General features: G+C 44.1%; 1 protein-coding gene across 1 annotated transcript in view; it reads right to left on the reverse strand.

Annotated features, from left to right (window-relative positions):
- thada (THADA armadillo repeat containing) overlaps window positions 1–21390 on the reverse strand; it is a 109373-nt gene that overhangs the window by 68556 nt on the left and 19427 nt on the right. The window contains exons 12-24 of the mRNA XM_084153487.1: window positions 20022–20173; window positions 19774–19929; window positions 19481–19588; window positions 19182–19305; window positions 18911–19059; window positions 17499–17730; window positions 17142–17277; window positions 16903–17039; window positions 16533–16685; window positions 16051–16211; window positions 3766–3875; window positions 1327–1459; window positions 260–382 (exon numbers count right to left, since the gene is read on the reverse strand). Of these exons, the coding sequence (XP_084009613.1) occupies window positions 260–382; window positions 1327–1459; window positions 3766–3875; window positions 16051–16211; window positions 16533–16685; window positions 16903–17039; window positions 17142–17277; window positions 17499–17730; window positions 18911–19059; window positions 19182–19305; window positions 19481–19588; window positions 19774–19929; window positions 20022–20173 (1874 nt within the window). The remainder of the gene's footprint in view (window positions 1–259; window positions 383–1326; window positions 1460–3765; window positions 3876–16050; window positions 16212–16532; window positions 16686–16902; window positions 17040–17141; window positions 17278–17498; window positions 17731–18910; window positions 19060–19181; window positions 19306–19480; window positions 19589–19773; window positions 19930–20021; window positions 20174–21390) is intronic.

The following is a 21390-nucleotide window of genomic DNA, read 5'->3' on the forward strand; positions in this document are numbered from 1 at the left end:
CGTGGGTGGCCCCAGGGGGAATCGAACCCACAACCCTTGGGTTACAGTACAGGCACTTAGCCTATAGTTACTGTAAGGAGTCAGTGCTAGGCTCAGAAGCTCAAAGGGGTTAAGATGTCACCCAGGGAGGATTCCAAATTCGACAAGCTCAGGTAGAGCCAAATTCATTTCCAACCACTTCCCCCCTATTGTAACGTGCGATCCCTCCAGTAATTGTTGCCTCAGGTGACAAACTGTGTTCAGTAGTAGAGTTCAGTACCTGAGGGACAGTGGTCTGGTCAGTGCCTCTGTCAGGAGAGGGCATGGTCAGGGCGGTCAGCTCTCTCATGGTCATCTTCAGCAGGCTGCAGCTGGACGACTTGGGCTCGGATGACAACAGGGCCTGGACAAGAGACATGACCGATACAATGAGATCAGACAGGACACAGATGCTGCATCAGCCTGCATGCCAATAGTCTAGACTTTAAAAGCGTCCTTTCCTTTATCTGCAGCACTAATCTGAAAGAACGGGATAATTGAATAGCGGGAAAAGAGACAAGGAAAATAAGTCACTTGGGCTGCGTTTACACAGGCAGCCAAATTCTGATCTTTTGTACCACTAATTGGTATTTTGACCAATAGATCAGCTCTTTTGCCCATAACTGGGCAAAGGATCAGAATTGGGCTGCCTGTATAAAACACAGCCTTATAGAATACAGAAAAATAGTAAGGACAGACACAGAGGGAGATGGAGAGATTGGACCACTGCCACTACACTGTCATTAAGTAACACAAGCCTTTGTACAAAACGTCTTCAGCGTGGTGACGTCTTCAGCGTGCGCCGGCCGGCCGGTGTGCAGGGCTGGCTGGCTGTGGGTGCTGATGAGAGACAGCTGTGTGTTTGGCCTGGGGGCTGGGGGGTCTGGGATGGTTTCTGTGACGTCTGTCCCAGTTCAGACCGAGGCCAGCATGACCAGCAGCACACCGGCCAGCCTTTTCCGGATTTCACCGCAGGAACGGAATGCACAAGCCTGCCAAGGTGTACAGCTCAGCCTCCTCTATTTCCCCTCTCCTAATATCGCCCTCTTCTCTTGCTACCTCACAGTACCTACTCATCTTCATTCTCTCTCCCTTCCTCTCTCGCAGTCCACATCCTCCCTCCTCACGCTCTACCTCATTCTCTCCCTCCTCCCTCTCAACCACCGCTCTCTCCCTAAAGATTCCCTCCCCTCTCTCTAATTTGTGATACTATTTAATAGACAGAGAGAAAGAGAAGGATGACTGCTTTAGAGGCATGAGTGCATTAGAGGCATGCCAAGAATGTCCTTTCCCAACATAAACACACACCTGGATGTAGAATGGGATGCCTGCGCTGCGGCGCGTGGCACACAGTTTGGAGGAAGGGTCGCTGGACTTGACCTCCTGTAAGACCTCCGTGAGCCAGCGAGCAGGCAGCTGCTGCAGGGTCCGGCTTCCGCTCCTAAAACACACTCATAAGAGGCTCTTAATTAGCCATGGCTGAACGGTGAGCAGTGATGTCAAAAACATTTACAAACACACGCACTCACACAAATAATATTTGGAAAATGTATGGCATTAAGCTGTATAATACACACACAAAAACATTGTTTCATTAAAATCCTAACACTGTCGACGTTGTTGTTGCTGTTGTTTACGCAACATTAGTCATGTAACTCCTCTCTCAGACACAACAAAGCGTATTAGTGTTCCAGGTAAGTTTAGCCTACCTAACATTAAGTCATATGGTGATAAATGTCACTATTTTGTTTGATAACAACAAATACAACAATAAAAAAACATTTCATGGACAGTTACTTTACATTAGAGGCAGAGCTACTTTTAAATTATGAAACATGCCGCGAGCTACTCATTAATTTTTTCCTAGCTTTCAAATAGGCACTCTTTGTATTTTCCAAAATACAGTTTCCTCGGTTGTATTTATCCTGGTTTTTGTTTTTCACTATAAAATTACAATGATTAACAGAGAAACAATTCAAATCAAATTTCTGAGTCCATGTCAATGCTTAAATTTGAGGGCAAAGAAGACAAACACATTTAGGTTTTTGGTGTAATACCCCTTTAATTTTGCAAGAGAACGATGTGCTGGTCTAGCGATGTTTTTTCTGCTGCATATGTCACAACAGAGTTTGCAAACAAAAGCCCACCCAACTGATACAAATAAGCATGATATAATTCTGCCAGGTACTTTGCAGTTAACATTTAATTGAGAAGGTTTTGGGGAAAGTCTGTCTACCCTGAACACATTTATCATTATCGCTAACAGGCTACACAAAGTGAATGATAGACAAACTCGTGCACCACACAGACATACAAGGGAAATATTGCTAGAAATTAATTGCCAGATATTGTGTTGCGTTTGACTTTTTAAGCCAATTGTGCTTAACTAGGGGTGCGATAATGTCAATGTGGATTTGATCGGATAGTAGCCGGCAGCTTGAGGTTTCTGATACTTGTGAGATTTGTTTATGACAGTTTGCGGTGGAACACGTGAAAAACACATGCACTTTCAGAATTGTTTTGCGAGCTACTCTTAGGTGGGCTACTGGTAGCTAGTGATCGGTCTGTTGAAGACCCCTGGCCTATAGCCTATATTATTCACCACCTGAGGAAGTGGGAACTCGAAACACTTAGCTAGATTGCCAACTCTAAATATCTTGTTGCTAGCCATGTATGCTAATTGATTAATCGATCAGTAAAATGTAGGCTAATGTCCTACAAAAACTTTCCAGCGCTTGGCCTATGCTACTTGATGTAGGCCTATTCACTGCAAATGGCGCACTCCACTCGGATCCGCGGACGCATCAAAACCATACTTACTACAGCCTACTCCGGTTGTAAAGTGGTGCCAGGAACTCAATATTAAGAGGTATACATTATATACTCACAGAAAGCTGTGACTCTTTTCTATAACTAGAACAGTAGTTGCTTTAAAAACAGTCTTTTTAGCATTTTAAGCAACGGTCATATGCTTGTGCTTCTCAGAATGCATATCTCCCTCCTCCATGCGCACAGTGGGGAGAGGGAATGAATCAGCAGCCGACAGCGAAACAGGGACAAGCAGATACTTTCATAGCAGGAATCAACATAATGCATAGTCTATTACTGTTGACCAAATTATGGTTTTAGAACAATCTACAGGAACATTGTGTAGCTAAATCATCCTTTAAAAACTGACCCCAGACCAGATCTCCTATCTGTTAGGGAAACTGATTTTGTGCCATAGAGCGAGGCACTGAAACTGAAAAGCTTTGGAGAACATCTTGCCCTTTCAATAGCGAAGCATATATGCTGAATAAATAAGTAATCTAAATGCCTGAGTGATTTGATGAGGGGAATGTTCTTGTAGGGTTGGTGTCGGAACTAGTGTGTGTGTGTATGTGAGTGTGTGTGTGTGTGTGTGTGTGTGTGTTGTGAGCCAGAGCGCTGGGGTGGAAACAGTCTGGATAGTATACACGGAGCTGGGTTATGGGGGTGTTGATTATGGGGTGCCTAACTACCCGCCTTTTGAAGTTGGGTTTTGTTTCTGGGGTGGTATGTTCTACTGGGCTCTGGGAGATGGCAGGGTGTGTGTGTGTATCAGTCTGTGTGTGGTGTGTGTGCTTTGTCCTCCGCCCATCCTCCACAGTGGATTGTTTGATCTGGCCAGCTTGGTCCACTGCCCCTCGTAAGACAGCAGCCCTTTTCAGAACAGGAGGGCACATTCCTCCCCAGCTGCCACCTGCACAATCTGTCTCTCTCACTCACCTGCACAGCATGTCGGTGAGGCGTACAAAGCCCACATAGGCCAGCTCAAAGGCCCCTCGGTGACGAGACTGGAGGAGTTGCTGACGGAAGTACAGGCCCACCCCCTCCACCTGAGATAGGAGGGAGGTATAGAGCGAGAGCGAGGTATAGAGCGAGAGCGAGGTATAGAGCGAGAGCGAGGTATAGAGCGAGAGCGAGAGAGTAGAGGGGAAGAGAGGTATGAGAAGAGAGGGGGGTATGTCGTATGGGATCATAACACATTTGTTAATTCCTCTGGATGAGTTACAAGTGGTTAGGTAAACAAACATACAGAAGTTAGTCTTGATTGACAGATTTCAATATCATTAAAGCAGTTAACTGTCAGTAATTAGTTACAATATAAAATTACATGTGGTTATGTAATTAACTAAACCATCATAACATCAAAGTTTATCAACACAGCCCACATGTGTTCCTGTATTTAGTCAACATGTGGGGGTAAACCAGGTGAGGTAGAGCAGGGTGGAGCAGGCTGAGGCCTCCGTGCCCTGTCATTACACTGTGGCATCTCTACCACAGGCTGGACCCAGGCGCTGTGCCAGGCTGGGGTGGCACAGAGGGCACAGGGAGGGATGGGCGCAGCTAGGGCTGTGGCGGTCATGAAATTGTCAGCCGGTAACTGTCATGCAAATAACGGCCAGTCTCACGGTAATTTACCGTTAATTAGCATAAACACGTTTAGCACTTTCAGGGTGCACGCATAACCTACAAGCCACTGATGCAGACCTTTGGAACAACGACATTTAAAAAGAAGTCTAATAAAAACATTTAATATAGCCTACACCATCACAATAAATCCATTTAATATAGCCTACACCATCACAATAAATCCATTTAATATAGCCTACACCATCACAATAAATCCATTTAATATAGCCTACACCATCACAATAAATCAATTTATTATAGCCTACACCATCACAATAAATCCATTTAATATAGCCTACACCATCACAATAAATCCATTTAATATAGCCTACACCATCACAATAAATCCATTTAATATAGCCTAAAACCATCACAATAAATCCATTAAATATAGCCTACATCATCACAATAAATCCATTTAATATAGCCTACACCATCACAATAAATCAATGATTTATTTTAGGCAGATCTAAAGAAACATTATGATATGAAGAAAATGTAGCCTATTTCAGAAGAACAGAATAACATATTCTGAGTCATCCTTATGTTAGGCCCTGATCTGGCTATGCCATACAGCTGTGGGCTACACTAGTTCATTTAGAAGACAAGATTAGCTTATAATTCCCGTGGCATTATTTTATATTATTTTACAGTAAGAATACAACTGAACATAGCTGAATAAAATAGAAAGGTTATTTTTCCCAAATTACTTGAGGGAGTGCGCACATGCAGCTATTCTGTGTTGTGAGGTTAACAGTGAATTTGAAACAGGTCTCCTATATGATTAATTTAGAGTTATATTTGCAACTTTAGTTGTGATACAAACCTTAGAATGTATTATTAATCAAAACATATAGCCTAAGGCTGCATAATGCGAATCCAATTCTGATTTGAAAAAAGTTGCATGAAAGGCATGAGCTCTGCTCTGTTTCTTGCGCAGGCTGCACACACTTCATCAGTCTCTCATTCACAATTTGACAAGCACTTGATAATATTCTCACCCATCATAATATTCTTAATTTAATCTGGTCTTTACATATAGCCTTACTAATATATCTGTTGAATTATTTTTTTATTTAGAATGGCCCACAAAAAAAACATGTCATCCTTAGCTTGCACTCAAATAGGCCCATGGGCTAGACCACATGATGTGTGCGTCTACGATTTGAAAAAGTCACACAAAAATGCATGCGCTGTTTCTTGCCTTACGCCTCGATCACACTTCCAGCGTCATTGCGCAAAATGGTACGCAGCATCTGGATATGTGTGCAACAAAAGTTTAACATTCACCTTCTGCTACCATTTCTGTCAAGCCGTCTACGCATACAATTTGATGCATACGTTCGATAAATCCAACGTATGCACCACACAGAACGCACTGCAACTGCCTCTGCAATGCAACGTTACGAGGCAAACACAGTGTTCCATTGGAAATGAATGAACTTCTGGTGTACCAAAACGCAATGACGTTGTTGGTGTGATCGAGGCGTTATGCAGCGTGCACACATGTTCTTGCCGTACGGTACATTTTACGTAGTCTTCTCAATCCATGTAGTCTTCTCAATCCACAACAAAAAGTATCACGCTACACATTAGCAACTTTTCGGTGGTTTACTACTGGTACCACACGGCAAAGCAAAGCACAAGTTTTAAAAATCTAACTAATGCGACCGCAAACTAACCAGGCAGGCAGTTGAGTCGCAGCAGTGCGGATTGCCTCCCAATTAAATGAATGGACTTCTGCCGGAACGCATACAGTTTGACCCAACTGGTGGGCACAAGGATTTACGCTTTAAACACAAACACACCTACAGCGTCATTACGCAGCATCATCTGGATGTGTGTGCAACAAAAGTCCAGCATTCACCTTATGCTACCATTTCTGTCAAGCCATCTACGCATACAATTTGATGCATACGTTCAATAAATCGAACATATGCACCACACAAAAATGCACTGCAACTGCCTCTGCAACGCAATGCTGCGAGGCAAACGCAGCGTTCCATTGGAAATGAATGTACTTCTGGTGTACCAAAACGCAATGACGCTGCAGAGGTGTGATCGAGGCACACGCTGGGCATCATTAACAAGTGCTAATATTCTCACCCATCAGACTATTCTCAATGTAATCTCGTCTTTACATATACTAAATGATATGTGTGAAATTAGTTTTGATTTAGAATGGGCCATGATCATGCACCTGTCAGAACAGGGGCAGGGTGTAAAAAAGACATGTAATCTTTATGCACTTGAATAGCGAATGGAGAAGGCTTTTCCCACGGTTAATTTTCATGCCAGCCAGGTAAGCTACTCCGATTGTAAAGTGAAGCAATGTGGTTAATATTACGAAAGTTGAGAAATAAATATAGCAGGCCTAGCCTGTAGAAAGTGGATCGGATCCTCCTCTTTTTAATAGAGGCCATCAAAACTGTTTTCTTACGTAATTGCATAGCATAGCCTATAGAAATGTTGCGCAACATGGGCTTGGGCTTCTAGGAACACTTATTTCAATCCATGCATCAACCAGCCATGAGGAGCTGGCTCTCGCTGCAAAACAGGCGATCCTATTCCACTCAGACTCTGAATGCCAGGGCTCTCATTAAGTGTTTGATTTGATTTTTGATTGCATTGATGTCAGAGCGATTAGAGGGACAAGAGCGCTGAGTACCAGGCCACTAGCGACTGGCCGTTTGCAAGTTTGGTAGGCTACTAATGACCATCAGCAGCATCAGAACGCAGTTTTGGAGAAGCCTAGTTATCATGACTCATTGGTGACGTGGAATTTGACTGTGGTCATGACTCGTGACAGCCGGTGTGGCTGTAATATTGTCACCATAACAGCCTAGGGACAGCTGTGTGGGAATGAGAATGGGGTACTTCTAGAATTCCTCACACCCTCTTGAGTTTCATCACACAACCTGGTTGGACTTATCCCCTCTAAAGTCAGAGATTTGGACAGGCATCTTTCAGCACTGCCCCGAATAAGGACCTTGTCCTCTCTCCTTTTCACACATCTATAAAAATCAGACACATCCCAGGCCAACTTGTTTTTTCAAATGCATTTTAAATGCCATGTCTCAAATATAATACACTAAGTTTCACACATATTATACATCCTAGTTTAATTGAATGAATAGTATTAATTCTGCTCTGTGACTTTGTGTTGGCCATCTACACTACAGCCCCTATGGACTTTCCCGGTTATGCACTGTCCCTGAATCTTGACCCTGACTTAAGTTGTCCTTCGATCAACATTGTATATGGTGTAACAGTTCACCAAACCCACGGTTCGGTACATATTGTGGTTTTGGGGTTACGGTTTGGTTACGGTACAGCGGAAAAATATTTTGTTTATTTGGAAAAATAAGACAAATTAAAAACCACTATTTGTGGCCCAAGTCCAATTTCTGTGGCATCATTCATAATGTTCCTGGCATTATCTGTTGTGACAGGGACTGTTATGTTGGGCCTCAAGTAGAGGTCCAACAATTTGGACCCGTTCCGAAATGGACCTGGGGCTATCCGAACCGGAAACATATGCACATATACATTTTTCAATATAGAGACCAGTTCCGAACGGACCAGAGGACGACCAGTTCCATATAGACGTGGTCGGATCAGATTGAGGGAAGCAGCAGAAAAGTCCATTTGTAAGCTATTTTATTAACCATAGCTGATAAAGCGCGAGGGAGAGCAGGCAGAGGGGCCTTGCGGTGTGTGTACTGTGAGCGAGTGAAACCGGAGTAGGGAGGGAAGAAGGGAGGGAGGCAGATTCCGAGCCGACTTGCGCTAGTAGACTAACTTCTAGCATGTCATAGATAGGTTATTTATCATCCAATATGATAATGTAGTACCTGTCTTGACTGCATCAAACCGAGAGAAGCTAGTTGGCTAAAATAGCTAGCTACGTTAACTAGCCAGCTAGCTAGGCTAATTGAGTCTGCATGCGCTTTCTTCGTCTCCTACAGTTACAAATAACAATACCTCTATTCAGATTATTAAATAGCAGCCTACCTGTTGGCTCTTGTTCACTGTAGCATATAGTTCTCATTTAATTTTTAATTCCATAATTTTAATTCCATCTTCCATTGATTAGATAATCTTCTAAATTGCTTTGCCACACATGGAGGCTCTATGACTGTAGTAGCACTTTGGCCAACAACAAGCTACACACGCCACTCTGCATAGGCTATTCTCGTTGAGCAGTGGAAAACATACTATTAACTTTTTATCCACAATCTCTGTCCATCGCAGTTGTAATCGACTGAGGGCAAAATGTTTCCAAACTGGAGATTTAAACGATGATGGAGGATCCTCCAATTCTGGTTTATCGATCCCACCACTCGCCCTACCACTTGCCATCTACAAAGTTCCCGGATGCGCCTCACAAAAGGATAGTTTGAAATCTGCCGGTTAAGATTATAATTTTGATTACAATGTTTGCATAGGCTGTAGTTGTTTTAACAGAATAGCCTACAATGTTTTTTTCAGCTCAGATTTACTCACGCAATGGCATACAACGCAGCGTAGGCATAGCCTATTGGCCTAGTGTTTTTATTTTTTAAAATATGTTTATGTATTAATTCGGGTTCACAGTGAGAACCGAACAGAGGTCCCCGTACCGAACGATTCAGTAAGAATACGTGTACCGTTACAGCCAATGTCAATGTTGATTGCCCTGCTCTCTTCTTAGCCTGTTGCATAAAAAGCTGCTATTTGGGTCACTGACACAGCCCTGTGTAATTAGGACGTTGGGAAACAAGGAAGCTTTTCTGGGAAATGGGCACGTTGCAAGCAGGAAGTGACCCATCTAAATTAAGTTCCCCCACCAACCAGGAACCCGAGTGGAACTTTAACGATTACACAAACGCCTTCCACCTTAAATAGCTGCCCCCCTCTCGTCCACAGCGAGGGCCCAGCTCAGCACCACACGGCGGTTTGGTCACTGCCCTCCCTGAGTGGCTTTCACTAGGGTTTTACTGCAGTGAGGTCAGCTCTGTCCTCAGGCTGCACTCTAGACTCAGGGTTGTGAATGAGTAGGTCTGACGGGACACTCATTGGGTTGGTACTGCAGTGGTTACGTTGGTAATGCACTGCTAAACAATAGGGTGTAGTTGGGTAGGATCACAGCTTGGGGCAATGGGGTCAGATGGGTTGATGGCGCATCAATGTGTTGGGTTTGTCATTCCTGGGTTGGGTAAAAAAAAAAACATTTCAATGAATGCGCATGATGGAGTATATGCAATGCTTTACACCAATGTTTTAGTGTGGATAATATCCCACCAACTCTGTCCACAACACTTCCAGGAAAGCAATGATCCATACTCCCACCCATCCCCCTTACCCTTGTTCCTGTTTCTTATAAAAACGGTGTTTTGGAAACATGAGCCACACAATAACAGATGCTAAAAGAGAGAGACAGAGAGCAAGAGTGAAAGAGGGGAAGTGTCACAGTCCATAGAGGCCACACTGATGGCTGTGTCTCCACTGAAGACCAAACTGTCCATCTATTCCAGGCCAGGCCAAACAAACACTACAGCTGTGAAACCATGGAGGACCTCGGATTCACAACAGCACCAAGCACACACAAAGACAAGCAGTTACATCACCACCAGGGTCCCATTCCACTCCCCTGTCTCACAGACACAGAACACACATCTCTACAGACTACAGGGGCCTCCCAAGATGGAGGAGACGTATCCCAGAATGCCCCCCAGGGTGGAAACGCTCCTCCTGGCTCTGTTGACTGTCTCTGTCTACCATCTGAAGCCCATGCAGTGCCATGAATATGAAGGATTAAACACCATCGGCAAGCCGCCATGACCAATGTTTGAGTTGCTATGGCACCGACCAGGAACGGAAACATCTGCCACGTCGCCATGGCAACCAGAATGCAAAACAGTGCTGACGGCACAGGTTGACGGCACGTGTGTTGGAAAGATGTATTGTGTCAAACACACACACACACACACACAGTAGTATTTGACTGAGCGTGCCAATCTCTGTGGCAGGTTAGACAGGGTTTCTGTCTGTGCAGACAAGACCAGACCCACTCTACAAACACAGAAAACTGGACTGAACTAGGCGATATGTCCTAAAAATCTATTTTTTCAAACGTATTGGCAATATTCGCTCTCGCTCTCTCTCTCCCTCGGCTGTCCTCGACTAAAACAAAAAGAGTCGTCCTGTTCTTGACAGCACGTGCCTGTGTGTCTGGCGCACGTTGTCTCGCTCTCCTCACTACTGCAGCCAAAAGGCACCACAGCAAGTGTTTATTGTGCTGTCCGTGCTGAAGCTGCAACAACATTTCAGCCATTTAGTTTCTTACTTGTTTCAGACTGAAAAGTTCTGTTAACAAAATCCATAATTTGTTTAGGAAAAACATTCCCTATTCCCTCAAGCCTTGCTCTCTTTATGTGAAAAACAGTTTATTTATTGTTTTGGCTAATTATTCAAAGCTGTTATTTAATTTTAAAACTAAAATGCTTGATTGCATTTCAAAGCATGAATGTCTACTATGAAGTGTGATGGAATGAACGAATGAATGATTGATTGATATTTATTGCAATAGGCCTTAGTAAGTTGCGGTATCAAGACTTAACAGGACGCGCTCTTAGGCCTACAGCTCGATGGCGGTTATACAAGGCTACTATATAAAGCCTACTAATGATAACAACATTACTTACTATTATAATGATGATCATAATAATAAGGAGGAGGAGATCTAGAAAAAGGAGGGTATAGGAGCGAGACCTGCGTGCATATTATGTGTGACAAACAGGTGATTAGATTACATTATTATTTTTCTGTCTGTAATAAAGCCCTTTTGTGTGGAAAAACGCATTCATAGATTAGGGCGTAATGGATTTATTTCAATTGACTGATTTCCTTATATGAACTGTAACTCAGTAAAATCTTTGAAATTGTTGCATGTTGCGTTTATATTTTTGTTCAAAATATACAGTACCAGTCAAAAGTTTGGACACCTACTCATTCAAGGGTTTTTCTTTATTTTTACTATTTTCTACATTGTAGAATAATAGTGAAGACATCAAAACTATGAAGTAACACATATGGAATCATGTAGTACCCAAAAAAGTGTTAAACAAATCAAAATATATTTTATATTTGAGATTCTTCTAAGTTGCCACGCCTTTGCCTTGACAGCTTTGCACACTTGGTATTATCTCAACCAGCTTCATGAGGTAGTCACCTGGAATGCATTTCAATTAACAGGTGTGCCTTGTTAAAAGTTAATTTGTGGAATTTCTTTCCTTCTTAATGTGTTTGAGACAATCAGTTGTATTGTGACAAGGTAGGGGTGGTATACAGAAGATAGCCCTATTTGGTAAAAGACCAAGTCCATATTATGGCAAGAACAGCTCAAATAAGCAAAGAGAAACGACAGTCCACATCATTACTTTAAGACATGAAGGTCAGTCAATACGGAACATTTCAAGAACTTTGAAAGTTTCTTCAAGTGCAGTCGCAAAAACCATCAAGCGTTATGATGAAACTGGCTCTCATGAGGACGGCCACAGGAAAGGAAGACCCAGAGTTACCTCGGCTACAGAGGATAAGTTCATTAGAGTTACCAGCCTCAGAAATTACAGCCAAAATAAATGCTTCACAGAGTTCAAGTCAAAGACACATCTCAACATCAACTGTTCAGACGAGATTGTGTGAATCAGGCCTTCATGGTTGAATTGCTGCAAAGAAACCACTACTAAAGGACACCAATAAGAAGAAGAGACTTGCTTGGGCCAAGAAACACGAGCAATGGACATTCGACCGGTGGAAATCTGTCCTTTGGTCTGATGAGTCCAAATCTGAGATTTTTTGTTCCAACCGCCGCGTCTTTGTAAGACGCAGAGTAGGTGAATGGATGATCTCCGCATGTGTAGTTCCTACCGTGAAGCATGGAGGTGGTGGTGTGATTGTGCTTTGCTGGTGACACTGTCCCATCTGGTTTGCACTTACTGGGACTATAATTTGCTTTTCAACAGGACAATGACCCAACACACCTCCAGGCTGTTTAAGGGCTATTTGACCAAGAAGGATAGTGATGGAGTGCTGCATCAGATGACCTGGCCTCCACAATCACCCAACCTCAACCCAATTGAGATGGTTTGGGATGAGTTGGACCGCAGAGTGAAGGAAAAGCAGCCAACAAGTGCTCAGCATATGTGGGAACTCCTTCAAGACTATTGGAATAGCATTCCAGGTGAAGCTGGTTGAGAGAATGCCAAGAGTGTGCAAAGCTGTCATCAAGGCAAAGGGTGGCTACTTTGAAGAATCTAAAATCTAAAATATATGAACACTTTTTTGGTTACTACAGGATTCCATATGTGTTATTTCATAGTTTTGATGTCTTCACTATTATTCTACAATGTAGAAAAAAGCACAAATAAAGAAAAATCCTGTAATGAGTAGGTGTGTCCAAACTTTTGACTGGTACTGTATATTTAAGCATTAAGGCCCGAGGGGATGTGGTATATGGTCAATATACCACGACTATGGGCTGTTCTTATGCACGACGCAACATGGAGTGCCTGGATACAGCCCTTAGCCGTGGTATATTGGCAATATACCACAAACCCGAGGTGCCTTTTTGCTATTATAAACTGGTTACCAACGTAATTAGAGCATTAAAAATAAAATGTTTTGTCATACCCGTGGTATACGGTCTGATATACCACGGTTGTCAACCAATCAGCATTCAGGGCTCGAACCAACCAGTTATGTATGTATGTATATGTATGTATATATATATATATATATATACACACACAAATAAAGTATGTGGCAACTAGTGGAAACCCAGCTAATCTTTATTTTTCAAGTTTAACCAACTTGGATATATTTGCTAGCTAACAAGGCAGAACAGGTGAATTGTTATGAACACACCTTTCTGTCCATCTCCAACTGTTTGAACAGCATGCTAGCCTGTCCACTTCAGATGTTAAAATCAAGTGGCCTACCTTATTTCTCCGAACGTGAAGGAGTTGCCAATTCCTTATATAAATGTGTTTTATACTTATTGCACATTTATAAAACACATACTAGACAGCTAGTATAACAGTATTTGGCTAAAACGCTGCTAGTGGTACATGGTACCGCAATGCTGCGTGCGACAAACTTGAGCATTCATTTTCCAGAATCAATGTTCATAGATACTCCTGTTTTAGTAGTGTCTGCTCTGCGCGCTATTTGAGTAGTTGAGACATAAAAATGGTATCGTTAGAAAGGTTAACCTCTCCTCTATTACAGTAAAATAATGCCTCAATGAGTTTCAGGGTCCATATGACCGATTCTGTTGGACCAAGCCTCAAATGCAATTAGCAAGTAGTAGGAAGAAGTGTTCTCTCAACTTTGTTGGTGTAAGTGGCAGGGGGACGGGCTTGGCGTGTGTGTAAACCGAGAGGAAGAAGCGAAGCGAGAAGTTTCACTCTCCCTAAAATCAGTCCAAAATAAGCCCAATGTGTGTTCCTATGGGCTTATTTTGGACCTAAGCTTGTCGCCTGCATTGACTCCCATTGTTAGAGCGGAGACATTAGCATCTCCTCATTTTATTCAGATCTCTGGTGTAAATAGGAAGGTGCACACAGCACAGAAGGAGCGAAGGAGACGAGACCAAAAAGACAACATGAGATCAAGCGGACATAAACGCTATAGCCTATTTGACAGTGCTGGCCTGGGGTAAGGGAGTGAGGTCTGAGCACTGAGCAGGCTGTCTGTTCGTGTTTGCTATGTGGCCAGAGAGAACAGAGGGTTGAGGGGGTTTTAGTGTTTACCAATTCAGGAGAGGGTCGGGTGGTAGTGGAAGTGATTTGGAAAGAATGCGAGGAAAGTTGGGAACTGAGGCAATCGTGGCCGTTAAACAGCTGGTAGTCCTAAAATGAAAGCGATCTGCTAACGAGGGCGGATGCTAATTTAAGATTTTCACTACAGTAGACACACAGTAAACATGCCATCCCTTAACACCACCTCCAGGCCCACATCCATGCTGGGAGCACCGGAGCGTATTGGCATGTGTGTGTGTCTGGATATAAACAACAACATACAGTTAACTAGGAGTGAGTTTTACTGGTATTTTGTTCAAGCATGTATTCAGTGAGTGTGAGGCTGTCTTTACATATAAGGGTAAAAGAGATGGCATTGAGTTCATGTTTAAGAGTGTGTGTGTGTGTGTGTGTGTGTGTGTGTGTGTGTGTGTGTGTGTGTGTGTGTGTGTGTGTGTGTGTACACTATCAGTCAAAAGTTTGGACACACCTACTCATTCAAGGGCTTTTCTTTATTTTTACCATGTAGAATAATAGTGAAGACATCAAAACTATGAAATAACACATATGGAATCATGTAGTAACCAAAAAAGTGTTAAACAAATCAAAATATATTTTATATTTGAGATTCTTCAAATAGCTACCCTTTGCCTGATGACAGCTTTTCACACTCTTGGCATTCTCTCAACCAGCTTCATGAGGTTGTCACCTGGAATGCATTTCAATTAACAGGTGTGCCTTGTTAAAAGTTAATTTGTGGAATTTCTTTCCTTCTTAATGCGTTTGAGCCAATCAGTTGTGTTGTGACAAGGTAGGGGGGTATACAGAAGATAGCCCTATTTGGGCTCAAATAAGCAAAGAGAAACAGTCCATCATTACTTTAAGACATGAAGGTCAGTCAACACTGAACATTTCAAGAACTTTGAAAGTTTCTTCAAGTGCAGTCGCAAAAACCATCAACATCCACTGTTCAGAGGGGAATGCGTGAATCAGGCCTTCATGGTCTATTTACTGCAAAGAAACCACTACTAAAGGACACCAATAAGAAGAAGAGATCTGTTTGGGCCAAGAAACACGAGCAATGGACATTAGACTGGTGGAAATTTGTCCTTTGGTCTGGAGTCCAAATTTGAGATTTCTGGTTCAATCCGCCGTGTGGGTGAACGGATGATCTCCGCATGTGTAGTTCCCACCGTAAAGCATGGAGGAGGAGGTGTTATGGTTTGGGGGTGCTTTGCTGGTGACACTGTCTGTGATTTATTTAGAATTCAAAGCACACTTAACCAGCACGGCTACCACAGCATTCTGCAGCGATACGCCATCCCATCTGGTTTGGGCTTAGTGGGACAATCATTTGTTTTTCAACAGGACAATGACCCAACACACCTCCAGGCTGTGTAAGGGCTATTTTACCAAGAAGGAGAGTGATGGAGTGCTGCATCAGATGACCTGGCCTCCACAATCCCACGACCTCAACCCAATTGAGATGGTTTGGGATGAGTCGGACCGCAGAGTGAAGGAAAAGCAGCCAACAAGTGCTCAGCATATGTGGGAACTCCTTCAAGACTGTTGGAAAAGCATTCCAGGTGAAGCTGGTTGAGAGAATGCCAAGAGTGTGCAAAGCTGTCATCAAGGCAAAGGGTGGCTATTTGATTTTTTAAACACTTTTTTGTTTACTACATGATTCCATATGTGTTATTTCATAGTTTTGATGTCTTCACTATTATTCTACAATGTAAAAAATAGTAAAAATAAAGAAAAACCCTTGAATGAGTAGGTGTCCAAACCTTTGACTAGTACTGTATGTGTGTCTCACCTGCTCCTCGGTGATGAGCCAATGGTCAGAGTGTGTGTTGGGGGTCTGTAGGGGGAGGCTCTGACACATTTGTCCCAGCACCATGGACACCTCCTTCATACTCCTCCAGCAGCACACCAATACCATCTGAGCTGTCACCCTGTAGCCCTCACCACTACCACCTACAACACACGCAGACGCATACTGAAAATTCACTACCCAACCAAAATCCTTCTAGAATGGGTCACGCCAAACAAATTGTATTTTCACTGTGTGCTTTGTATCCACTCTAGTGGTACATAACTGGCATATTATATTATATTATAACACCTGTCCCAGCGGGTGAGGGGTGGTGAAACACTGAGATGGCTGTAGTACTGGCTATGTCCTGATGGGGTCAGTGTTTCACCACTCATCTGCTGTGTCTGAGGAGTCTGATAGAACACACATTTTGATATGATATATCCTAGTTCAGTGAGTGAGGGGAAATGTGTATTGCTGACCTGTGCTCTCATGCTGTGGTCTGTCTGTGGGGGCTGCAGGTCCGTTCTCCTGTCCAGACTGCTGTGTGTCCAGCTCTCTGGCGCTGGTGAAGAAGTCATTGGTGTCGCGAGGCTGGATCTCCTGCAGGATCCTCTGCAGACCAGCGGACGTTTCTGAGAAGAGGCACACACACACACACTTTTTACACTTCTTTAACACACACTACCAGCCTTATGTAGGGCCATGACACACACACACTTTTTAAGATACACTTCTTTAAAAACACACCATCTGCCTTGTGTAGGGCCAGGTGTTTTTCCTTACCAAGAAAAACTCTGGGCACTAGTTATGAGGCATCCTCACTCGCTAATCTAGACCAGAGGTGCTGACCTGAGTCGGTATCCATAGGGATGAGACCTTCGGGGGAGGAGCTCTGGACGACAGGTGACACTACGTCAGACATCCTATAGGACACCGTGATGAGCTCTGACACCACACTCCTCCACTGGCCTGTCAGAGTCAGACACCTGGACACACAGCAACAAACAGGATAAACAATACACACAGACTGGCTAAGACAAAAGTGGACGTGAGTGTGTGTGTGCGCGCGCGTTTGTGTGTGTCCTCACCCAGTGTTGAGCTGCTGTAAGGCAGCAGTGATACAGTGGGCTCGGCCGTAGAGAGGGTAGGAGGCTGCCGCCAGCAGGAGAGACGACTCTGCCTTCACCACCTCAGCCTTCAGACACAGCAACAAGAACTGCACCACTGAAACAAACACACACACACACAAACTAAATATGACACACAATCACACCACACATAGCAGTATAGCATGGTGATGTCAATTACTGCAAGCACTGAGCAGTATCTGTGAACTGAGGAAAATGACAGCCGGTGTAGTTCGCTTTTGGCGTAAAAATAACTTCAATGCAACCCCATACAATGTAAAGTGCTTTGAGTTTAAGAAAATAACTAGAGTCTATTACCTGCCAGAGTGTTGATCTCCATGGTGAGGGCCTCAAAAGCCTGGGGCTGGGTTAGAGCAGGAGGCTGGAAGGAGAGGCCCTGCTCCTGGGCACAGAGCAACAGGGCTTGGGGCAGGGCAGGCTGGTGAAGGAACATGTTGAAGAGGTGGGCCGCCGTGACACTGTCAAAAGGCTTGGTGCTGGTGCTTAGGTCCAGAGCTGCCTGGAGCAGAGCCTGCATCCTGCCTGGCTCCTACGGGAGGGATAGGGATGGATGGAGTGTAATGGATAAAGCAGCCATCATTACGCCACAACCTCAATCTGACACACACATTCAAGCTCTCCAGTCTACCAACTCTTCGATTAAACCAGGAGCTCTAAGTTTCAAGATTCTGGGCACATGTTGTAGCAATTAGGCCATGCTGGCACAATCCAGGCTTGAGCTTAGTTACAGGTTCATGTCCCACTACCAAGTTCAAATAAAATACAATTTTATTTGCCACATGCGCCGAATACAACAGGTGTAGACCTTACAGTGAAATACTTACTTACAAGCCCTTAACCAACAATGCAGTTTTAAGAAAAGAAAAAAAAGTGTTAAGTAAAAAAATAGATAAGTAAAAAATAAAAATAGCAAATAATTAAAGAGCAGCAGTAAAATAAAATAACAGTAGGGAGGCTATGTACAGGGGGTACCGGTACAGAGTCAATATGCGGGGGCACCAGTTAGTCGAGGTAATTTAGGTAATATGTACATGTGGGTAGAGTTAGTGTCCTCTGTAGCTCAATTGGTAGAGCATGGCGCTTGTAACGCCAGGGTAGTGGGTTCGATCCCCGGGACCACCCATACGTAAAAATTTATGCACACATGACTGTAAGTCGCTTTGGATAAAAGCGTCTGCTAAATGGCATATTATATTAGCAGCAGCGTAAAAGAGGGGGTGGGGTGGGGTGGGGGGGACAATGCAAATAGTCCAGGTAGCCATTTGATTAGCTGTTCAGGAGTCTTATGGCTTGGGGGTAGAAGCTGTTGAGAAGTCTTTTGGACCTAGACTTGGCACTCCGGTACCGCTTGCCGTGCGGTAGCAGAGAGAACAGTCTATGACTAGAGAATGGGGGCGTGCTCAGTCCTCTTTTTCTCCCCCTGTAGTCCACAATCAACTCCTTTGTCTTGATCACGTTGAGGGAGAGGTTGTTATCCTAGCACCACACAGCCAGGTCTCTGACCTCCTCCCTATAGACTGTCTCATCGTTGTCGGTGATCAGGCCTACCACTGTTGTGTCGTTGGCAAACTTAATGATGTTCACTGCAATATGAAGGTGTATATGTTGTGTGTTCCTAAAGTAAGTGAGATATACCATAGAGTACATGACTATGTATGTAGAGTGACCAAGGGCAGGTCTATGGAACCATCAAAGCTTGTCTCACTAACCTGCAGCCCCACAGCAGATGGAGGGAGTTGCCGTAGCAACGTAGAGGCCAGCTGCTTGACCTCCAGGAAGTTGCTGGCGACGCAGTAGAGGACATTCTGTGCATGTGCAGGAGTCACCACCTCTCCCAGAGCAAACACATCATCAGGCCCTGAGAGAGAGGAGAGAGAGCGAGAATGTGTATGATTACAGTTGATAAGAATGATAATGATGGAGTGGTAATTGATGATGAAAATGATGTAAAGTAAGTGTGTGTGCGTGTGTGTACAGTACCAGTGTTGAAGGTGAAGAGTTGGGCCAGCTGGCACAGCAGGTGGAGGGCTGTCAGACAGGTGGAGAAGGAGGCCCCGGGGAGAAGCACCATGAACAGGCTCTCACACAGCCAGCACAGGAACTCCTGATCACACATTCACACACAGACATTTGCACACACGTTGGATACAGAGCAGTTTTGTAAAAACTCTACCTCCCATCTCCCCAAACATTCCCATTCTCCTCAGTGTCTTCCCCACTTAGGATACATGGTACAGATCTTTGAGCCCTATATAATTCAGTCCATTATCATAGTGTACCTTGTATGTGTCCAGGGTGTGTTGGTCTCTGTCCTTCTGTCCCTGGTCTCTCTCCTGGACCAGCCTCCTCTGCAATGACTGACCACTATCCTTCACTCTGCACAGGAGCTAAACACACACAGAAATCAATAGATATCTACTTGTCAGTCTGCTCCTTGACTAAAAAGAACTTTGAATGGGCAATTCATTGAAAGTGCTTTAGTCCATGAGCATACTTAATCTCAATCTGGGTCTCTGCAAAGCCCATTAATGTATAAAACAATACTGGATTAAAAAAGCAGTGTGTGTCTGACCTTTTTGAGCAGGCTGATGGTCAGCTGCCTGACTCCTGGTGATTGGCTGCTCAGACTGGAGGGCAGGAAGTGATGAAGCAGCTCCATTTCCTGCGAGGTCAGAACCTCTGTGCTACGATGACTCTCGCACAATAACCCAAGCGCGTCCATTCGCACCTGAGAAGACAAAGAATGTCGTCATTAGCACACACACACACACCCCCACACACACACAGTATATACATACACACACAGAGTTCTCTCCTCACCTGGTCGTGTTTGTGAACCAGAGCCTGACGGAGCAGAAAGAGGGGTACTAGTCCCCCCCACAGCCCCTCCTCTGACTGGACCACCCCCTGGGCCCGTGCTGCACGCAGACACGTCATCAGAGCCCCCACAGCACCCCTACTGCCCGGAGGTCCTACACACACACACACCATGATAGAAATTACATAAATGTGTCATAACATTTTTACATTTTGTATATATAGGGAGGTGTACGCACGATTCACATTAGATTTCAGAAATGTGCATTTTCAAAATGCAGACCATCAAAAAATCTGTTTCAGCCAAAATAGTCATATTGAGACACTGAGGGAGAAGGACCCGCCCTCATATAAGGAATGCTACATAGCCTTTGCAGAAACAGCTTCACATGAAAGATCGATTTTTTAAATGAATGGTAACCTCGATAACTTTTCTGACGTCTAGGGACATTTTCTCTCAGAGATAGAAAGAGAAAACAATATGTAATGGTCTGATAGACTACAGACATACAGTGCATTCGGAAAGTATTCAGACCCCTTGACTTTTCCACACTTTGTTACATTACAGCCAAATTCTTAAATGGATTAAATAAATAAAAAAACGAATCTATCGACACACAATACCCCATAATGTGTGTCCTCTGTAGATCAGCTGGTAGAGCACGGCGCTTGTAACGCCAGGGTAGTGGGTTCGATCCCCGGGACCACCCATACACAAAAATGTATGCACGCATGACTAAGTCACTTTGGATAAAAGCGTCTGCTAAATGGCATATTATTTATTTATATGACAAAGCAAAAACAGTTAGGTAGAAATGTTTACATAAGTATTCAGACCCTTTACTCAGTACTTTGTTGAAGCACCTTTGGCAGCGATTACAGCCTCAAGTCCTCTGTATTTGGGGAGTTTCTCCCATTGTTCTTTGCAGATCCTCTCAAGCTCTGTCAGGTTGGATGGGGAGCGTCGCTGCACAGCTCTTTTCAGGTCTCTCCAGAGATGTTCGATCGGGTTCAAGTCCGGGCTCTGGCTGGGCCACTCAAGGACATTCAGAGAGTTGTTCCGAAGCCTCTCCTGCGTTGTCTTGGCTGTGTGCTTAGTGTCGTTGTTCTGTTGGAAGGTGAACCTTCAACCCAGTCTGAGGTCCTGAGTGCTCTGGAGCAGGTCTTCATCAAGGATCTCTCTGTACTTTGCTCCGTTCATCTTTCCCCTCGACCCTGACGAGTCTCCCAGTCTCTGCCGCTGAAAAACATTCCCACAGCATGATGCTGCCACCACCATGCTTCACAGCAGGGATGGAGCCAGGTTTCCTCCAGACATGACGCTTGGCATTCAGGCCAAAGAGTTCAATCTTGGTTTCATCAGACCAGAGAA

Source organism: Coregonus lavaretus (genome assembly GCF_964263955.1).
Source record: "Coregonus lavaretus genome assembly, chromosome: 36".
In the NCBI taxonomy this organism is placed as follows: domain Eukaryota; kingdom Metazoa; phylum Chordata; class Actinopteri; order Salmoniformes; family Salmonidae; genus Coregonus; species Coregonus lavaretus.